The 16040-nt window shown below is 37.9% G+C and overlaps 1 protein-coding gene across 2 annotated transcripts in view; it reads left to right on the top strand.

Moving 5' to 3' along the window:
- The first annotated feature begins 422 nt into the window (after positions 1-422).
- Positions 423-16040, top strand: part of dachc (dachshund c) — a 56772-nt gene continuing 41154 nt past the window's right edge. Inside the window, exon 1 of one of the 2 annotated variants that reach the window (XM_079617006.1) lies at positions 423-1191. In XM_079617006.1, coding sequence (XP_079473132.1) covers positions 653-1191 — 539 coding nt within the window. In that variant the 5' untranslated portion in view covers positions 423-652. The remainder of the gene's footprint in view (positions 1192-16040) is intronic. The other variant, XM_079617007.1, reaches the window with a different exon arrangement.

Raw genomic sequence — 16040 nt, 5'->3', positions numbered from 1 at the left:
ACGTGGCGAATTAATCTCTTGCCCGTGTGCATGTACAAAGCGCCATTAACTATTGGAGTGCTGATATTATTCATTGCATGAATTAATGCAATAGCATACTACTGTCCTTTCATAATAAAATGTGACTATCAATAAGCTGCGGCAACTAGCATTCCCGCACTTGTTACATAACATAACTGAGGCATAGCTGTCAATGACTGCAAAAATAAACGCTCAATGTGTCGTCGGTTGTTCTGTTTGTTTATCTTTATAGTGAATAGATAAAGGATGCCTTGTAAACCATGCTCAACAATAGCAAGAGTTATTTTTAAGTCCACTCTGTTCAGATCTACCTGCTCTGAAAGAAAGGAACACACGTGCGCGCTGTGTCTCTTCCAAAACTCTCTTTGTTTCTTGGCTCCTCCTCCGGACCACAGTGTGACAGATTCAACTCGTCCGAGCAGCACTAGCGCAGCTCTTCACTTTTTCCCACTGTCACTATCACGCTTTGATCGATGTCGTGACGCACAGAAAATATCTCGTTTTCCCCCTCTTGTCAGGCTCATTTTACTTTTCAATCAGAACGGAGTTGTTTTTGATGTTGCTTTACTAATTCTTCCGTGAGACATTACTTTTCCCAGAATACTTTGAAGACATTTATTTAGTGTTGAACATGGCCACCCCGGCTGCGCTTATGCCTGCGACACCGATGTCCCACGCGCCTCCAATGTCGATCGCCGCGGCTGTCAACTCCTCGAGCCCGGCGACCCTCTCGCCCTCACAGTCCGTCACCCCAGCCGGACAGAGCATCTTCAGATCGGAACTTCTCTCCTCCGCGAGCCCGGGCATCCCCATCGGTAGTCTCCCGCACAAACCGGTGTATTCCACTCCGTCTCCAGTGGAAAACACTCCTCAAAACAACGAGTGCAAAATGGTCGAGGTCCGAGGCGCAAAGCTCGCGTCCTTCACTGTCAACGGCAACGAACTCATCTGCCTCCCGCAGGCATTTGACCTCTTTCTCAAGCACCTGGTCGGTGGACTGCACACTGTGTACACGAAACTCAAACGGCTAGAGATAACGCCTGTGGTGTGCAACGTGGAGCAGGTTCGCATCCTCCGTGGACTGGGCGCGATTCAGCCTGGAGTCAATCGCTGCAAACTTATATCGAGGAAAGACTTAGAGGTCCTGTATAACGACTGCACCAATGCAAGGTAAACTTAGCCTTCTCACACTGTTATGTCCTGCACTCTTACAAAATAAAAGTTCCAAACAGGGTTTTTCGCAGCACTGCCATAGAAGAACCTTTTTCTGCTATGAAAAGTTTGAAAGTTTCCATGGGACCATCATCATGCCAATAAAGAAGAGTTGTTTTTAAGAGTGTGCAAAAAGGATATGCACAAAGGAAAAGTTCTAAATGTAGCACCAAACTAAAAAGAATTAAACAATCGCACCTTGTACTATGAGCCTTTATTGAGCTCATATCAATAGCCTACAGTATCTTGCGCAGACGTTACTTTCACAAACTCGTTTTTTGCTGAGCACAGCATATTTATCTGCGTATGATCCAGTTTGAACAGTTTGGCCTTTGATAATCATGCACATATCAGGTTACTTGCTTAAATGCATCATATTGATCATACAGCACCTTATCTATCCAGACCTGGGACACCTTTAGGCAGGACAGGTGTCTTTTACAACCAATTAGGCAGTCAGAATAGGATTGAATGTAACTCTTTGTCTCTTTATAAAAAGTATCATGTGTAAACAAACACTTTTGGAGACTGAAATGGAAAAGAGAGAGGGAGAGAGAGATCGTATCAGTCTATGATATGAATATTTAATGGGACTAGCCTGGTTTTGTTACAAGTTAAACTGAATAACTTGCGGGTCAATCGCCAGTTGTCCCGTGGTGTCAGGTTCACTAATCGGACTCGTAGTTTGCTGTCTTTCGCTTTGAAAAGTGATATTTGAAATGTGAAAACCAATGAATTTTCAGTGACTCAACGTGGCCTGAGTTTATTAGCCCATGTCGTTATCAGTTCAGACGACTGTCATAAAAGCTGTTTAACTGTCATATACTTTGCAACCGTTGCCATCAAAGTTCGCGCGCTTTGAAAAAACAACGACCCTTTAGTAGCCTAATAGCAAATTACGACGTCTGACCTTTATAATGATGGCAACCACACTGATCCGTTTGCGCGCGAGTGCGCTCGAGACGAGCTTGTTTGAAAGAACAATACGGGTTTGCTTATCTAAACCTCGGAGTCTACGAGCAAATTTATGACACCAGCTCATAGCTGTTTGATTATTAAAGAGCGCATTAGACAGCCATCGGCACTGGCGAGGAGATGTTAAGCGCTTGTGACACACAAGTTACCGGAACGAGATTGAAATCTCTGATTCCTGCCCGCGCGCTCGCTCTCCGCCGGTGTCTATATAGAAATTGATTCTCCGCAGAAATTAATTAATTTTTCATATTGCCTAGAGCGGCAGTTTTAAAAGGGCGCTCTCTAACAGTTCCCCCTCCCATTTGATCTCCAGTTTGAATTATATTCTAATCGTATTAATACCTTTTGCCTCAGGATTAATCTACAAATTTACGAATGTTTTTTGAAAATGGTTTGTATAACGACACATATGCACAAATTAGCCCATTGCCCAGCCTTCTGATTTTCTCTTTTAGCTAGAACATGAGAAGGTATTTGGCCATTTTAAACGATTATATATTTGTATAATGACTAAATTTAATCGATGTCTGGCCTCCTAATGTTTTAATTTTGGCAGAGCTGAATGGAGATCAGATAGCAAGGGCAGACAGTGTGGGCTAAACTCTTGGACATCTGTCCCTTGAATCCTCTAAACACCTAACTGAGAAGTTTGAATTGAGAGATAGGCCTAACACACTAGTGGAAATTCGTAACTATTTTACATTTTTGGTGGATAATTTGTATGAATTCTTTTCATTTGTATGTTTTTGTAAAATCTTTTTACTTCCCACTGGGGAGGACCTTCCTGCTTTATTTATTTATTTTTTAAGTTGTATGTGTATGTATTAAATCCTTCAAATCAAAGTCATATGAAATTGCCACCTCGTAAAATTGTTGCATTTTCTTATGAGATCGGGTTGGATAGGTTGCACAGGGTGGCTTTTTGATTCAGAAATGACTCATGCTGAGTCAAAGTTAGGCACTTTGACTCATCATGACTGATAAAGGGAATATGAGAGAGAATCTGGTTGTTAATGCAACATGAGTAAATGAAAGAAGAAACTAAACAACAAAACCACACCTCCACCACTCCATATTGCGAGACTCAAATAACTTTCTATGTCCTTTTTGGAGCTATGCTGCTGTTAATTCATCAAATCTGATTACTTCCTCTGTGCTTCTCTGTGTTGAAAAGATGTCTTCTCTGACTGTCATCTAATCCATGAGCTTTTTCTGGCAGACAGAAAAAAAAAAAGCCCTCTAGGTGCTGACTTGGTCTGTATGCTTTACAGTCATTCATCACTAGCATTTCCTTTTATGACTAAATTCTACCTGTAATTGTTTGGAAGCAAAAAAAAAAAAAAAAGGCATCTTAGATCAGCATAAAAACTAATAGTTGATTTACTGCAGCCCTTCACAGTGCTCAACAAACAGAGCGATCAGATTATGTTGCGCACAAACACAATGTTTTCCATTAAGGTTGATTCACTAACATGAAAGTTTTAAATGTCCATAAAAGGCATTTGGCTTGCTGTGTTTTTGTTTTGCTCGTAATAGTAAAAAAGCCTGCGCTTAGTCTGCCTTTATTTACTGAATTATTTATTTTCGTAGAATCACATCCACTTCCAGAAAGTCTTTAAGGGACGTGATGTCTCACGACTCACTGGCTTTGCATTGTGACCTTTCTCTCAGAAACTCTGTGAAGTGGAGTTTATGCAGGCCTGGCGTGTGTGCATACAGTGTGTGCATTTGTTGAAGACCAAGCAAGAAAGTAAGATGACAGACATAGCTTAGCGCAAACCTTTTGCGAATACTCTGCAAAAATGGGTATTTGTGTCTTTGAAGATTTTCTTGTCACAGTGTTCAAGTTGTGTGAATGCTCAGTGTGAGAGGAGTGTGTCAGTGTGTGTTCTCTTTCTCTGATCTTCAAATAGGAGACGTTTTAAAGGCCACGGATTACAGTCAAAACAAATACTCGAACAAGCGGCACTGGCACCCTAGACAGCAAATTATCCGCAGACAATTAATTGATGTCAGTGTGATTGCTTTCATTTCAAAATTCCCGTTATCTTGCACTCACCCGCTGTTTTTCCTCTTTCTTATGTACATTCACGCATACACACTAACCTCAAACTGACGTCTCGGGCACGTCTCTCTCTTCCCTTGACCTTCAGGTCCTATCCAGCAGTAACACAAGCCCATATCAGTCAGCAAGGTTTGATTCGGCCCTTCCACAGTGTATTAGTGCGGAGCGAGGGATTAGTGGAAAGAAAAAAGACGAGTGTGTGAATGTGTGACACAGAACCAGATCTGTAATCCATCCACAGTTTTTCTGCACTTGTATTATCACGAAAGGTTTCGATTGCCACACTTTCAAGCCTGCAGTATATTTTAATCCTCTAATATCAACCATTACATACGGCTGTGGAGTTTATGCTCTGCTGTTGTACATGTGTGGTTGAAATAGATACCCTGTGTGTGTGTGTGTGTGTGTGTGTGTGTGTGTTCAGATCTCAAAGCTTTAGTGACTCTATTGGAAACCGCCGATGCAGCTGCTCAGACAGCTGATAGCTTTGTTGTGGCATGCTGCGTATCATAAAAGAAATGTGTTAGCGAACAAGGGCTTAAAATACTGTTGATGTCTTTATGGTGCTATTGTGTTGGCGTGTCCATCTGCTGTTGTGTAAGTGTAAGACTGTGTGTACTTGACGATGAGTTGTATTGATGAGAGTTTGGACAATATCACCTTACACATGCACAGTGTGTGGGTTTCTTTGTGTGTGGTGTTTGTTTAGATGCAGTCAAACAGAACGTAGGTAGTATGTTTAGTGACAATTTCTAAGAATGTCACAAAGTGAATAATTGCTTTCTTGTAAACCACTAATATTTGCCAAGAACACAATTGTAAATGTAAAAAATATATAAGAGAGATGAACATAGGGTCCTTGATAAAGAACAACAAAAACATATTTTTAAAACAGGTGCAAACTTTCTAGCATTTTTACATGGACAAACTTTAGTTAATATGCATCTTAAATAAAACTTTAAATTGAATACAAAAATGTCAATATGAATAGAAAGTACAATTACCTGATATTTTAATGCACTTTTGACCACATAGATGAGGGTCTGCAAGAGTGCTGATGATATCATGTTTTTTTTTTTTTTGCATGCTGGTTATAAAACATGACATTTGTTGGTCATTTTACATGACTTTGATTTGGCAGACAAGCATTTGAGATTAATAAGCAGTGAAGCGGTTTAGTAAAAAAAAAAAAAAAATATATATATATATATATATATATATATATATATATTAATCTAGAAATAATACAAATGACAATAACATGCACATCTAATTAAAATATTTTCTTTTCAAGAATTTTGTTCAAGAAAGTTCCTTTTCCTTAATTGTGATGACATTTTTTACTTTATGCCCTGTACATTTATTTAAAATGTATTTAAATGTATTTAGAATTAAAAAAATATGCTCATCATAGAACATTTGTAAGGTGTGATGAGGTGTAAGTCACTGTATGCATGAATTAGAATGATGTATTTCTGAATAAATTAATCTATATACTTTTAGATCGTGCATTTCAACCACAGACAATGATCTCACATGTGATTATATTTATATATATATCTGAGATCTGAAAGAGGAGATGATTTAATGTAACAGTCTACAGGGCTTGAGAAGGTATCTCTTTTATGGTGAACCGAGGTTTAAAGTTTATCTTGAAGTTGTTGTGGTCTGGTATTGGATGGATGAGTTACATTTCATATCAGCATTAAAGCACCTCTTTATTGGGCATAAAGTTCATCATGGGGTTTCAGCACTTTGTTCATTATTGTTTATTCTCTGTTTGATCTGTGGGAAACTCCAGCTGCTGTTTATCACACACACACACACACACACACACACACACACACACACACACACACACACACACACACACACACACACACACACACACACACACACACACACACACACACACACAGAAATGTATAGTGTTGACACTTGCTCTCAGTTACTAGTGCACACACACATCTTCAGGTGCACACCCACTCATGTTGGTCTTCAGAACATAACGGTGCTTAGTTCTTGTTTTCTTTTTTCTTTTTGCTGAGCAGGTAGAACACACTGTAAAACAAATGATGGATCACTCTGATAACAGCTGTTCTCGCAATGTTGCGCACAAGTTAAATATGATGCTGTGGACTCAAGGGGCCTTATTCATAAAACACGGATCTCTGTGTAAATCGTAAGTAAAGCCGTTTGTACACAAATTGTACCAAGGGCTTTATCCTTAATTGACAAAATCCTCATTCGGGTGCTCAAAAAGACATTTTTTGGATCCATTAGCTGTATGCATATGATGTGTTTTAGCATCTGATGGTTCTCTTGTGTATTCAATGTAATGGTGGTGTAAGCAATGCTCTGAAAGTTCCCCTGGTGTTTACAGAATGTTACAGAGCTAATGAAACACAGGAGGACATTAGAGATAGAGTAAACATGTCTTTTCAAATGGAGTGTGTGTTTGTGTACGCGGGTGCCGGTGTGTGCGGAGGGTCGAGGAAAGAATGTGTGTGTGTGTGTGCGCTGGCACTGATGGCCTCTGTGGGAAGGCGAGCCAGCATGGAAGAGAGGAGGACGTCAGGGGGAGATTTTAATTAAAGTATGAAATGAGAGGTCACGCGCTCTGACCCCCCCTCCACTCGCTACACACACAAGGACATGCTATCTCTTTCTTACTTTCCCTGTTCATTTCTCTCTCATACACACGCTAGCCTCCTCCTCTCTCTCTCTCTCTCTCTCTCTCTCTCTCTCTCTCTCTCTCTCTCTCTCTCTCTCTCTCAGCTTGATGAGTTTTCCATGAAAGGGTTTTTCATTAATTCCACCTCAGGGAGTCTCTCTGTTCCGGCTCCCTCTGAAGCACATGGAAATCTAAAGTGTGTGTGTGTGTGTGTTTTTCTGTTTGTACGTGGCCACCATGATGTTTTGACTCGGTCTGATTATTAACACACTGTTCTGGCTGTTTGATCATGAAGACTCTCACACAGACACACATGGCCGAGGATCTTGTTGAGGAGAGAGGATGATGGACAGAACAGAAATGGTTCGTTAGTTTCCTGTGATTGCTTCATAATGGGACATTTTAAACATTGAATTACAGTAGTTTTACGATCATTTAATTCTGAAAAACACCTGCACACAGAATAACTGGAAGTGAACGAAATAGTATGAGCTTCAGTGTATTCATTTAGAAAGCTGTGGTTCTTTTTTGCACATTACTGAACATAGGCTCATTGGTATAACATGCGCAGTTTTACAAAACTCCAAAAATGTGCCTATACAAATGAACACTAGAGGCAGTAAAAAAACATCACTTTTATTATTATTATTTTTTTTACACAAATTGTGATTACAGTTGCAGATGATTGATGAATAGTAATTCCTGGCACAATACTAGGCTATATTATGACCTCAAAACATTATGACCATAATGCCAACACGATCTCATGAAAGTGCGTATCTATATCACAAATGTTATTTCTCGTACGCGTGCATATGCTACGCACTGAAAACCCTTGGGTAAGATTAGGGGTGGGGAGTGTGTGCGTATTACACGCCATATCATATGCACGCAAAAACTGTATCATATGCATGCAAAAACTATTTTTTGGCATATAAATGACACGAGAAATAACATTTGTTGTATAGATGCGCACTTTCATGAGGTCGGGCTGATAATGCATGATTTGTAAACGAATATGTTCATCACATAACCGGCTCCATATGTATGGCTTTTCTGACTTGGATGACCTGAACTGATACAGCATTGCACTTGTGATGCTGAGCTCTCTGGTACAAGTCCCATGAAACACTACTCATTATAAAAGAGACTTGTAGAAGCACGCAAAGCAAGCTAAAATAACGCAACTGCTTCACCAAATGTGATTTTTATCTCACGTTTATTTTGTTCTACACTATCGGTAGGGTTTGGTGTAGGTCAGAGGTCGCGCTAACTAAAAGATTTCCGTTATTGACTGTTTTTTAGCAGTTCAGCCTCCAGAACAAAAATTAAAACTGCCACGAGAAGTCATCTGTGGAATGTAATAACAAATTGCCTCTGCATCAGTCTCCCTTGATGCGTTTGATTATGCACAGAGAGGACCCACTTTAAGTCCATGCTACAATAATAAAGTTATAGCCTAATACAAACTTTACAATTTCATAATTATGTTTGTACTCCAATTTCTTTCTTTTTTTAAATTGTGGCTGTCATAGAAACTTGACTTAATTTAATCAAAGATATATTAAATATTGAAGAACAGTAAAAAAAATATAGGCCAATGAATATGTAATTTGGTGCATATGTTTAGCAAATTGCTGTTCTTTTAGCTGACTATCGAGTTTATGGTCACTAAATGGCTTTTCTGAGGTAAATGTATATTACATGACATATTGTTTACAAGCTTATTTATTGATGTCTTCCACGATTGAAACACTGATTGAGCAATTACATACATGATACTGATTTCAGTGAGTTTTACTGTTTCTTTCAACTTTCTTCTGATGTTTGTTCATGTTTATTTCATGCTGTAACTAGTACAGTGGAAGAGAGGGTCCTTTACGCTGCCGCTTTGCTTGATCTGAGGCGCTACAGTGATCTGTAAATTTGATTTGAAAGTGATTTACAGCTAAAATTATATTTATTGTTTGAATGTCGTGGATCTAGAAATCAATATTGTAACCTAGTCCTTTAGTGTTGTTATATTTGCCCATTCAGGCACAAAGGTTGTGCTTTAGTGGGCTTTGCTGTCACTTTGTGTGGTGTTGAACATGAAAATTGCAGCACAGTGTCTGTATATCTGTTCTCTTCATGAATAAATAAATGCATATTCTAGCCCATATGATCGTCCTGTAAGTTCATAATTAAAAATAAATATGTGAACGAAAACAAAAGCTATTAAATGTCTTATCATTAAAATAAGAAAGTGAAACTGACGGGTAATAATAAATGATGAATTTCATGACCCTGAATTTGTATGACACTGTCCGTCAAAATGACGTTTTAAAAAGGCGGCGCTCTAATTAAAATAAGTTCAACTTTTTTTGAACGTGTCTCGAGACCTTGCGGTGGTGGAGGGATGCTGGAAAACTGTCATAGAACAGAGGGAAGTCTGCTGTTGTTACAGATATGCAGACATAGGAGAGGAAGATGGATGGTGAAACGTGATTTATTGATAAACAAATGTGCAGGGATGAGGCGAGCGGGATAGTGGAGTCCAAAGGGTGATCTTAGCGGAGACACAGTGGACAGGGAGATCGCTGGAGACAGGGGAAGAGTCCACACACAACAAACAAGGTCAGACAAAGAGCTGGGGTGAGGTGAGTGCATATATAGTGGCGGTGATGATGAGGTGCAGGTGTGTGTGATTAGAGATGACGTGCAGGTGGGAACCTAGGAGAGTGATGGGAAATGTAGTGAAGAGGATGGTGACTAGGTTGAACCGTGACAGCTGTATATATTCCTTATTACCTTATTAATGAATGCACTTTGTACAGTCTCAGAAACTTCAGTTTCAGCATGTGAGCGGGTTAAACATGGTTATCTAAAGTAATGAAGAGATATTATTATTATTCTACTATATCTCAGAAGATTTGATCAAATCATATCAGAATTACGCAATGATCTTTCCACAGTGGACAAGAAAGTATTGAAACAAGCTACATGCTGTATTTCTTTATCAATGTTATTAATCTTGTAGATATGCAAATGGGAACATTAACCCTGGGATTTCAAATATACATTATGAAATATCATGGTTACACCCAGGATTAATTACTAACCCAAGTTAAAGTATTAACAGTTGTTAACAATTAGTATTCAAAATCCCATGTATGTTGTATAAATTCTTCGTCTGGAAACAATAGCCAAACTTTTATACTCCACGGGACTCTCATGTGGATTTTGAAGCAACAGGAGTGACATCAGAGACTACCATAATTTTCAGTCAGAACACGATTAATCGTTGCACACTAACATGACATGAATATGCCATGACTTAAACCCAAACCCACTTAAACATTGTAAAATTAATCTATGATTTAAACGGTTTAATCCAAGTCTTCTGAAGAGACATGGACATGTTATATGATAAACAGATTAAATTTAAGCGGAAACAAACCTTGTTGGATTACAGTATATCATATATGATTATAAATGATTAGTGGGTAAATGTGGGATACTTTAAAAAATATAGCCCTATACTTTTCGATGCTTGAAAGTTTGGGATTTTCAATGGATGGACAAAAATGATGCGAGAATAGTACAAATATCTTCACTTTTGTTCCAAACATTTGGAAGTACATGAGGGTAAGTAAATGACTTAATTTTAATTTTTATTTGGGGGGGGGGGGGGGATCACTTTGAGCACAGAACAGCAGCCAAAAAAACTCTTTAGACATGTCCACAGCTATGTCTGATTTGTAATTAGAAGTTGTAACTGCTTTCCTCTTTCTTATTAACATCAGTCTCACCTAATAAATCATAAAATATTTGAAAAAACATTATGGGCCAGATCTACTACAGCTTGCATCAGCTCAAACCCTCTTTTGGTGTTAAAAAACGTATTTACTAAAAAAAAACAAGGATTTACTGAAGACATGCAGTCGAAAATTAGCAATGAAAAGACACAGTCTCAGTTATTTTTGTGGCTGACCTTATTGCATATGCATTTGTAGGAGTTTCCCTTTCAGACACAACATTTATGGGAGGACAGTATTTAAATTAATCAAGCAATGCAATTTACTAAGGTTTGCACTAGTCAATTTTCTGGTATTTGCACCATTATTTAATGCCCCAAAAAAAGCATGTCTTAAACCAGACACTAATTGCTCTGCTCTTGGTAGATTGTGTTGGTCATTATGGAAATGATGCGGCTGTGTCTGTGTTCTTTTGTTTGCTTGTCATCAGTAGATCACGTGCAGAGCAGAACTTTCCAGTCCCATCTGCGCTTTTTCGGATTGCCCTCTCACGCTTGCCCTGTTTAGTAAATCTGGCCCTAAATGACATGTCCATGGTTAAATCTTAATGTTATCAGAGAAATTGTCATTCTTTTCCATACAGCTATTTTTGGTGAGTCTGCAAAGTGTTACAAAGCTTCACGATTATGCAGTTTCACCCCTCTGGCTTTGAGTCTAATGAGATTCTTCAGTCAAAAATGTCAAAAACTAATTGAGATGTCCAGACTCTAGACCACGGAGAGCTACGGCTGTATCTAGATTTGTCAATCGCTGCTACGTTTAGAACCAGTCAAAAATCAACAACCAACACATTCTTAGTCTGTGCCGGTGTTTGTTTGTGATGTATCTAGGAAACGTGGCATGTAGAATGCAGCTGTTTGTGAAGTGCCTTGGTGGAGGCAATAGTTGTATGCTCATTAAACTACAGTGGGTCAGGGGGCCAGGAAAGAGTGGGGACGACCGGAGACTGGAGTCAGAGAGAGAAAAAAGAGGGAAAACGCATGGCTTAAAGGAATATTCCAGGTTCAGTACAAGTTAAGCTCAATAAGTCAGAATGTGTGGGATAATGTTAATTAATAAAAAAAAAAAAAATTTTATTTATCCCTCCTTTTCTTTAAAAACGAAATATAAAAATCTGGATAACTGTGAGGAAGTTAATGGGGCCAATCTTTAAACATTTAAATACTGTTTCAACAGTATAGCCACAAGATGTAAACAATATATACATCATTTTAGAGTACAATTTTGCTGTGTAAAGTATTACAATTTTAACAACTTTTCAGGGTTTATTATAGTTAATAACTATATATACATACTTGGAAAAAAAACAGAAACTAATCAAAAACACAACTGAAGTACTAAAATTGTCACTAAAATTAAATTGAAAATGTAAAATATATATATAAAAAAACTAATTCAAAATATTTGTATATCAATGTTACTAAAATAACATTGCAACATCATGGTCGGGACGATTTAATGCATGAAAACCTACAAAGTTGTAAAAATGACGAGAACAGTATTGTAAGGGCTTTTATAAAATTATAAGCTTCACATTTATTTTAAGCTTGTTATTTAAAGAGTTTTTGTGGCAAATGCAACATAATGCCACAAATGCTGACAAATGAGCTTAGCTTGTATTGAACCCAGAATATTCTGTGCTGGTGAAGGGGTGTATCCATTTGTGGGAAAACTCAGTTAAAAAAAGCTATGTGTAAACAAAGTGCATGGGAATGCTACGTTGTTGTAAACTTTGCTTACTTTTTTCATTCTCTTTCTGGCTCTTTTTCTATCCTCTTAAAGGTAATGCTTCTTTAAGTAGAACAGGATAATGCAGCAGTAACATATAAAGGTTTTGCCTAAAGCTTCCTTTACGCCTGTGACCTGATTAGTGCAGAGAGGACAGAGGAAGGAAATTTTGCATCTCCCAAAAATATAGAGAACAGACGGAAATAGAGATGGAGAGATCACAGTGCTAAAAAAAAGAGACAGAATGGATACGAACGAGGAAAAGATTAACCTGTGTAATGGTTGTGTCGATTTCACCTCATGTTTTTACACAACTGTTCTCAACTGAGGGTCTAAAGAAAGTGGCAGTACTTTTCAAACAGTCCCCGTGAGAAGGTAAAGTTAACACACACACACCCGGCCCATATCTGCCAAAAGCTACTGAGAGGGAGAAAAGCGAGTGATTTATATGCCAGTGTGTGAAAATGACTATTTTTGTTGTGGACTTTTATTGTATGAAGGACAAAAGGATGAGAGGAGAGGCAGTGGGATGTTAAATGACCTACATATGCACAAGACACAGCTTAAATTATGTCCTATATAGAGGTGAGTACATAGCTAAGATATTGTCCCTATATAAATGGCAGATGTTATTGGCTTTGATTGCTCAATAATGTTGTTCTGCAATGGAAACACACTCCATTCAGAACTCCAATAAACCTCTTCTAATCTAATGCAATGGTTCTTGATATGCTAGTTTGACCTAAATATGAAGAAATACAAGTATCTACCTGACTGAAATTGCCATTTTTGTTTTCTGCAATTTCTTGTTCATGCTTTAAAACTTGTTAAAGGTTGCGATTTGTCTTTTCTTGCCTATACTGTGATGTGTATATCCATGCGAAACGGCATCTCAAACTAGAAAAAAGTAAGGTGGACTTGAGTTGTCCATCTTTGTCCAAATGATTGGATCGTTGGATCATTGTGGTTTGCTATTGCTATGCAGGCAAGACCGTACCTACTATTGAGGTCCCCAGTATTTTTTTGCGGTGTATATAATAAAGGTTGTGAAATAATGGCTTAATATTAACTCTACTTTGGTGCTGCAAGGATATTGCACAACAACAAGATAACCAAGAGCTGCCTAACACCGCTCGTCAATGTCAAAATGTTTGAGACGGCCAATCAAATCAAAGTAGGCAGGCTTTATGTTCACAGAAGCTGCTGAGTGTGAATCCCAGCGTAAGGCTTCCGTTAAAAAGGTCATCAATTGAGAAATCAACTTTTCCTTGATTTTTTGACATAAGAGGTCATCAGAGAAAGACTCATTGTGGAATGTGCCTATGTAATAGATTATAGGTTATAGACCGCCTCTGCAGAAGAAAATCAACGGCCACTTCATCATTGCAACTTTGGCCCCGCCCACTGGCGTGTCCGTGAGATGAGGACGAGAGAGCGATACAGGATCACTGGACTAAAAATAACATTACCTTCCAAAGGATCCTAATGTGGTTATTTATTTTCAACAATGTCCATGGCTCGGTTGAGCATTATTTATTTGTATTTGGGTCAATTTCACTAGATTATTTGGTAAATCAGTCGTAATTTTGGCGCAGGCTTTGCAAACAGGCTTTTAAGATATGGACTCGACAGTAATGCTGCCACAACATGTAAACTGTGTTAATTCTCATGCCTGTGACCAGTGATTTCTGATATTTAATGATTACAGTCAGATGGTCTTTGTCAGATGTTCACTGGTTTCAGTAAATCAAACCAGAGACTAAACGGTTAACTTCAAATTGTTTCTACTAGTAAGAAGAAAATAATCTGTTATTTAAACTGTGAATAAATTAGATATAGAAAGATCAAAGAACGCTCCCTTCACAATCGCTGGAGGTGTCAATCAAACATTGCCAGTTTATAAAACAGTGCAAGTTCTGGATTCTTGCCAAAACTCCCATTATAATAGATGAATCTCTTATTTACATTGTGTTTGCACTGTTAGTTATGATGAAAGCATTCATGAGTATGCAGAAATGGAGTTGCAATGATGAGATCACTGCATTCATGCACTCAACATGTTTGTGATCGGCTACAATGCTCATCACTGCAACCTTTCATGCCATGATCTAAATATAATGCCATGATCTAAATATAATGCTGTAATCAACACTTTTAATGATTAGTTAACATTGAGAGCTGTAATAGTAAAAACTTGCTTAAAGTTTTCGAGAGAATTACATATGTACTAATACTTAGCTATTTCATATACAAAGATGTTAGCCAATCACAGCAGTGAGCGTTTACATTGAAGTCTCACAACAGACAGGGGGCTTCCAAACACAGTGTTCAAATCAGAGGACTAAAGTCAGGTCATGCCTTTTTATTTCTAAATTATGACCATTTTTGATGTAAGAATCATTCTAACATTATAAGTACACCTCATGAAACATAACACAATAAAATAATACTGTCCATGACCCTTTTAACGGCCATAAGGTGCAAGATAAGATGTAGCCTAAGAAGTTAAACTAAACATTTCATATTTTACAGCTGTTTTATGATAGAAATGTTAAATGGTCGACAGAAATATTCAGGGATGTAAACTAATGCAAACTAATAAACTTTTTGTCTAATTTCACCATTTTAAATTGAAAATATATAATTTACGTGATGTATGTAATGTAACACGTAACTGTCAATGTGACGAGACAAGAATGCCCCCGAACCCCCTCAGCAAGCTCAGTTTTGGGACCTCTGTAATTATAAAACCCTGCGTACGGGCCTGATTGCAGGTTGTCCAGCCCTTGTGCCGGTGAACACATCATCATAGAACAGAAGAAATGTCATTGCAAGTGGGGGGGTATTTTGATTAAAGAATATGAGGGCACATTATTTAAAAATAATAATAATGGTGTGCACATATAAATCATTTATATTGAACACTGCAGTATTCCATAAAAAATAAGAATTGTCAATTTTGATTTTATGGTGACTAATTTTTTTTTGCTTTTTAGACAACAAACACACATTTTTGGTGTAATTCTCTCTCAGCGATTCTTGGGAGAGACAGGATGAGGTGTTGTTACTTCACTGAGATTCACTGGCCTCTCTGCTTTTTTTAGGGGGAATATGTCTTTTTATCTCTGCTTGGTAAATCCTAAAGTTCTTAAAGCATTAACACGAAGGAAATGGCTTATATTATGTCTTAAAATTCCTCTATAATCCAGATGAGCAGCTTTATAACCCTCCCTCTGATGATAGGATGTCACCTGTCAGGTCTCTATTGGATTCTTCTGTAATGAGAGACAATAATAACAGCAAATTAAAGAGGAGCAAGAACCTGAACAGGCGAAATAGACTTTTACAATTAACCTTTTAACATCTGCCTGATATGAGATTGAAATGTTCCCTGGTTACAATATGATCAAATTGACCTGTGAACTTACTTAACTGAACTGATTTTTTGTCAAATAGAGAACAAGTAGTTTAATTTATTCAGTTTGTTCATAAGCTAAACGCTTCAGTGTTTCGTAAAAAAAAAAAATCCTTTTTAGGCTCGGTTTTGTTACTTGCCGAATAGAATAGA

Source organism: Phoxinus phoxinus (genome assembly GCF_949152265.1).
Source record: "Phoxinus phoxinus genome assembly, chromosome: 6".
In the NCBI taxonomy this organism is placed as follows: domain Eukaryota; kingdom Metazoa; phylum Chordata; class Actinopteri; order Cypriniformes; family Leuciscidae; genus Phoxinus; species Phoxinus phoxinus.
This window is presented reverse-complemented; position numbering and strand designations above follow the sequence as displayed.